This window comes from Sminthopsis crassicaudata, chromosome 5 (assembly GCF_048593235.1).
Source record: "Sminthopsis crassicaudata isolate SCR6 chromosome 5, ASM4859323v1, whole genome shotgun sequence".
In the NCBI taxonomy this organism is placed as follows: Eukaryota; Metazoa; Chordata; class Mammalia; order Dasyuromorphia; family Dasyuridae; genus Sminthopsis; species Sminthopsis crassicaudata.
The window spans coordinates 282805497-282811496 of record NC_133621.1 but is presented as its reverse complement, the minus strand read 5'-3'; the positions used below and the strand labels follow the sequence as shown (position 1 = coordinate 282811496).

Here is a 6000-nt window from a genome sequence, read left to right as displayed (position 1 = left end):
AATGCCTACTGTGTGCAAAGAGTTTAAATGTCCAGAATCTTTCTGTGTCCTCGGAGCCAACTATAAAATACTTGATAACTACCAGCTTCTCTGACTTACCTAAAGATCTCACTAATAAGCAGTGAGGTTCATTCTCTTTACCTCATTGCTATTTGAACAAGCCAATAAAAAGGACAAGGCTAGTTTTACAGCCTACTTCAAATTTTTCTTTTAAATTTGCTGTTAAATTTTAGTTCAATTGTTTTAATTATTAAAAATGACAAAGTTAAAAGGGTAGTTTTATTAACTATTTTAAAAGGGCAAGATTAAAAAGGTAGCTTTATTAACTATTTAAAAAAGAAAAGGCAAAATTTTTAAAAGGTAGTACATTTAATAAAACTATTGTTAAGAGAAAAAAAAAAATGCGTCAGTCTCCCCGTCGGGGAATCGAACCCCGGTCTCCCGCGTGACAGGCGGGGATACTCACCACTATACTAACGAGGAGTACACAGAAGAAACACGGCAATTGGTTTCATAACCTTGCCCTTCTTTCCCCGCCCACGCCCACCGAGGACCAATAAGAGTGAGGGCTCGGTTCCGGCTGCCAATTCAATTCAGCAGAGGCCCCGTGTGACACGTGGGAGTAGAGAGCGGGGAAGGAGAGCCACAATGAGGATGTCGTTCATTGGTAGGCTTTTTGCAGCCTCCATTCTGTCGCCTTCCTCTACCGGGCCCTTTATCCGTGCCGCAGACAGACATCTTTTCTTAAGGGTCCGGCAGCGGCTACCCTAGGCAGACCTCTCCACATCTCCTCCCCCTAAAACAGGAAAAACTCTCCTCGCTCCGCCTCCGAGGACTCATGGCCCTCCCCGGTGCGTGGCTCCAAGGGATTTGTAGTCTAGCTCCCGGCGACCCGGCTTTCCCGGCAGCCCTCCAGGACTTCCTTTCCCGGCATGCTTCACGCTCCCCCTCGCCACCCCTCCCCCGCTTTTCCCCGCCCTCCCTAGGCGGTGAGAGGACGCGGGCAGGCAGTTTGAGTTAGTAAAGCTCCCGGCTTCCCTGGAGTGGACGAGCCATGGCGGAGGTTCCCGACTGGTGCTCCTTGGCCTCGCCGGCTTCCGTCTGCCATATCACGCACCTGCACTTGCGTTGCGCCGTCGACTTCGCCCGGCGGGCGCTGCGGGCTACGGCCCAGCTCACCGTGCGCTCCCAGGAGGACAGCCTGCGCAAGCTGGTACGCTGGGGCCCCGGACTCGCGACCCCTGACCCCCGGGCCCAGCCCCTCCCTGAGCCCTCCGCCGCCCCGCCCCCGGCGCCGGAACCCCGTGCCCTTGAGCCGGTCCTGACCTTCCTGGTCCTCAGTTTCCCCATCTGTAAAATGGGAGGGGAAGGTCATCTGGTCTCGGAGGTCCCTTCCAGCCCTCGCTCTATGAGCTATGACCCCCCCTTTTTTCATTTATGTCACTTCCCCTAGTTACGTGTTATTTTCTTTCCCTCGGCCTCAGTTTCCCATCTAGTAAAAACGAGAGAGTGGGACTTGAGAGGTCCCTTACAGCTCAGTGACCTTTCCCACTCTCGGCCTCAGTTTCCCCGTCTGTAAACTGAAAAGAGCTGGACTGAATGGTCTCAAAGGTCCTTTCTAGCCCCCGATCTGGGATCTCATGACCTCCTTCACAAGTCACTTTCTCTGCTGGGCCTCAGTTTCCCCATCTGTATAGTGAAGGGGCTCCTAATCAGTCATTATCCATCCCTGGACCTCAGTTACCCTAGCTGTTAAAAAAAAAAAAAGAAAGAAAGTCTGAGGATCCCTTCCGCCTGTAGCTCCACCATTCATTTCTCTCGCCCAGGCCAGCTCCTCCCCCTCCCCCTCCCCCTCCCCCTGCAGACGCTGGAACTCTGCACGCACACCCCTCCCAACCTCAGCTCTCCTCTCAGCTCCCTCTTTTTGGGCCGTCCCCATCCAGCCTCCCCTCTCTGGGCACCCAAACGCCCCTTGCTCCCAGCCTTGGCAGCCTCCAGCTTCCTTCCACCGGTGCTTTCCAACTCTGCTCACCCCCCAGATCATGACCGCCCAGCCCCCCTCCAGGCTCCGAGCCCTTCCTGCCTTCCCAGCTTCCATTTCATCTAAATGATTTGAACACTCTTTAAACCTCACCCGCGTTCCTGCTCCATCGCCTCATTCCGGGCCCCTGGGAGACACCTCCTCCGGGTCAGAGCCCCCCTGGTCACCCAGCCCCCTTCACCTGGGCCCACCCACTTCCTTTCCCTGGTGTCCGCCCTGGCGAGAGCCGCTCTTGCCATCTGAGTCTAGTTCCCGAGCCGGGCCACTTGTTCCCTCTACATGCACACCATCCGGGGCTCTAGTGGGGGGGAATTGGGGCCAGTTTGTGGCTCGGCCAGTGCTTGTCGCCCAGGACCGCGTCTGGGTGAGACTTGGAGTCGGCGCTCGCCAGGACACGTTGCGGGGTTCTGTCCCGGCTGACCGGGACCCTGGGCCGCACCGCAGACCGGAGTGGGTTTTCAGTGACTTGCCCAGCACTACAGGCTGTTACTGTTTGTCTTCTGAGGCATTCAAGTGAACTGTAAGGGCGGGAGAGGCCGCCAAGTTACCGGCTCCCCTGCTGCTCCTGGCCACACGGGAGCGCTGAGCCACCTCTTCCGGGCCTCAGTTTCTCGCCGGGCACCACTACCCATTGATGAAAAAGTAGCAGGTTTGAACCATTGTCAGAGGTTCTGCTCGGACCTTTTATTTGAAGCTCTCAGGAGAATTTTGGAAGCTAGAAGCAGATAAAAGGACCTGCCCCATTTACCACAGCCGGCCACAATGGGATTTTGGGCACATTGTAAGCTGAGCCCTAACTAATAGTGATAAGCAGAAGATTCCTCTGCCCTGCCAGGGGTTCTCTCACTAGGGCGCTGAGGACGGTTCTGGCCCGCCGGTTATGGCAAATGGGCCGAGGGGCTGAGGCAGAGCGAGGTTTTGTTTTACTGCAGGCCGGCCTCCCTCCCGCAGTCGGAGGGGCAGCGAACTGGCCCCTGTTAACAAGTCTGAGGACCGACCGCTGGTCTATTCCCAGCTTCTCAAACTTTTCCGCTGGTGCTTCCTTTCTGCCCAAGAACTTTTTACATGCCTGGGTATACAGATACGTATCATAGGTTCACAAATCAAACGTTATTGACAATAAATCATACATTTTTAATTCCCACGGTCAGTTACGGCTCGCACTACTGACGGGGGCAAGATCAAGATTAAACCAACTGGGCAAGTAGTCGCAGCTAAGGACGGTTCCGAGTCAGCTTCCTCTCCCATAAGTTTACCGGACCAATTCCTTTTATCAGCGCCGTAGGTCTCCGCCTACAAGAACCGGGCAGTACCATGTCCTCATTGTAGAGAAGAAGAAATTGAGACTCAGGGAGGATGGGCAAGAAAGTGGCCCAGGTTGGCCCGGTGGGGATTAGAAGCCGGGTGCTAGAACTCAGGCCGCTGCAGAGACCATTGAGGACGGCCTCTGGGCTTCCAGTTCTAGGCCCGGTAACCTAAATGGGGCCCTTCTGTGCAGTGTTATGAATGAAGCTCTTCAAGCACCAAGATGGGGTACTTCTCCCAGGCACCCCAGCTGCCCACCTTAGGCCCGGACTTCTGGCAAATGCACTTGGTTCGGAGCGCCAGCTTGAAGTCAGGCATCTTTTGCTAAGATAGTTGCATGGGTAGGGATAAAGCAAATTAGTATCAATTGATAATTTCATTAAAAAAGGAAGCTGTTGCTTGTTTGATTTATAAAGCATTTTAATAGTTTGAATTTGCATACCGAAGTTAAAAATAAACAAGTTAACTGTATTTTATGACTGTCTTTTCTTATTATCTGGTTGTAGAAAACAGTCCGCCTGTTATTCAATTAAATATGGAAAGTACTCAGCCAGAGGGAATGTAGTTAGCAATGCCTGAGAGCTGGATGAGTGGAAAATAATGTTTTTTCCGTTTCCAACCGTGGTGGTCTACAGAGCCAGAGCCAGAGCCAGAGCTTGCTGATGCTTAGCTTCAGATGACCAAAGGCGTTGGCAAGAAAACGAAATCGTTTTTTAGGTTTCTTTTTTTTTAATTTTTAAGCTTCAATTTTTGTTCATTTCTCTTACTCAAGAGAAGACCTTAAGGACTGCTTCTAAAGTTCAGATCTTTATTTGAAAACATAATGTAAAAAAATCTTTATGAACTGTAATGTTTAATAATTAATCTTAATTGTCCTATTATCATCTTTCAGGCGAATTCAGACCTGGCATTCAAGGTTCTTCTCAATCTGGGACTACCCCTCCTCCTCCTCCTCTCGCCTTATTTATCTCTGTGACCTCTCCCTGCAGGCTGGAAGGGTCCGCCGTCACTATTCCTCAGCATCTCCCAACAATCCCTGGGTGCCTTGTGTTGTGGAGCCTCCTTACCGTGGGCCCTTGAGGCCCAGCATGCCTTCTGTCCCCTCAAAGCCCTCTGAGGATCCTATTTATTCTCAAATTTCAATTAAAACATTATAATTTTTCCTTGAAGCCTTCCCAAACCCGTGTAGATAGCATACTTCTGCAGATTTTGCATTTTGGGAAGAGGGCCACTCTCCAACTTCCTTATGCAAAACTGAGCATCTATTTCTGCAGATGACCTCTTATCCCCTAATTCCATGGTAAGCTCCTGGGGCAGAGAGGATAGCTAGTCTAACTGAATTTGAGCCCAGCACGTGACTGTGCTTTCTACACTAGTCATTTACCGAGTCATTGTTTATTCATTCAACAATTGAATGAATGAATGGAGAGAGCTGTGGAAGGCCCGGGGAAGAAGAATTTAGAATGGCAAAGTTCAAATCTTTACTTGACAACTTAGAAAAAAACAAAACAAAACTTTTAAAATTATCTTGTTTAATAATTCATCTTAATTGTCTCATTCTCAGATAAGTTCATACTTGGCCTTCAAGGCTCTCTTCAGGCTGTCACTACCCTCCCTCTTTGTCCAGCCATATAATTTTTATCTTGGCCCTGAAGAACACTTAATGAAGGCTAACTAGTCCATTAAATTTCTTAAAATTAATATTTAAAACTTATAAATTTAGGGTCTAAAAGCTTTGCGTAGATGTTCTAAAGATAACATTTAATCATTTGTCAGAACTTCCCACTTTTTAAGGACATTTTCCAATTTATTGGAAAATATATTTACTAAATACCTCCCCTGTACAGAGCATTGTGCTAGCTAGACCTTGGGGGAGATAGCTAAGTAGGAGGGACATGGCCCAGTTTGCCGTTTTGTTGGGTGGGATGTGGATGCCAGTCCCCTTTATAACTCATTGGGTGGTCTCCTTGCCCCTTGCATCCATGCTGCTCCTGAGATTCTTGGAACTTGGACTGGTTCTCTGAATGGGCCATCTGATGCTCCCCAGCCCAAGCTTCTGCAGCTTGGTGGGACCTGCCCTCGGCCTTCCTCTGGAGACCTCAGGGTACCTCGTGTGTCATCCAATTAGAACCGTAGGAGAGGAACATACACATGGGCACATGATTAGAAAGTAAAGCAGACAGAGCGGGCCTGCACATACCCAGCGCAAGTCCCTTCCCCTGTCAGCTTCCTCATCAATAAACTGAGTTGGAGAAGGAAATGGCAAACCTCTCCAGGATCTCTGCCAAGAAAACCCTAGGTGAGCTCGTAAAGAGTTGGACCTGACCGAGCAACAAAACAACAGCCGTGGAAGGTCCTAGAGAAGGTCTGAGGAATTTACTTTCTGGGGAACCGGCACTTTGCTTGGGGGTCATTATGTTGTTGCCAGCATCAATTCTTAAAAGTCAGTTGGTCTGATTCCCATCACATGGCCCGGCACTCGGCTCATCTTCTAAGAAGTGAGTCTCTTACTCAAAGACTCCTTCAGTCCCGAGGTTCCTGAGAGTAAATTTTACATACAGCTTTCTAGTTGCATCTGTATTCCTTCAATATATATCTCCTGTGTGATCCAAAGGGCTGATCTAAGTGATAGCGAAAATAGAGGAGGAAAGGAC

The 6000-nt window shown here is 49.9% G+C and overlaps 1 protein-coding gene and 1 non-coding gene across 3 annotated transcripts in view; one reads left to right on the top strand and one right to left on the bottom strand.

The window, feature by feature from the left end:
* Positions 1–411: 411 nt before the first annotated feature.
* TRNAD-GUC (transfer RNA aspartic acid (anticodon GUC)) lies at positions 412–483 on the bottom strand. The gene has a single exon. It is a non-coding gene; the product is annotated as a tRNA-Asp (tRNA).
* Positions 484–979: 496 nt separating this feature from the next.
* The window catches only part of LTA4H (leukotriene A4 hydrolase), a 35630-nt gene continuing 30609 nt past the window's right edge, over positions 980–6000 (top strand). Inside the window, exon 1 of one of the 2 annotated variants that reach the window (XM_074271313.1) lies at positions 980–1213. In XM_074271313.1, coding sequence (XP_074127414.1) covers positions 1055–1213 — 159 coding nt within the window. In that variant the 5' untranslated portion in view covers positions 980–1054. The remainder of the gene's footprint in view (positions 1214–6000) is intronic. The other variant, XM_074271312.1, reaches the window with a different exon arrangement.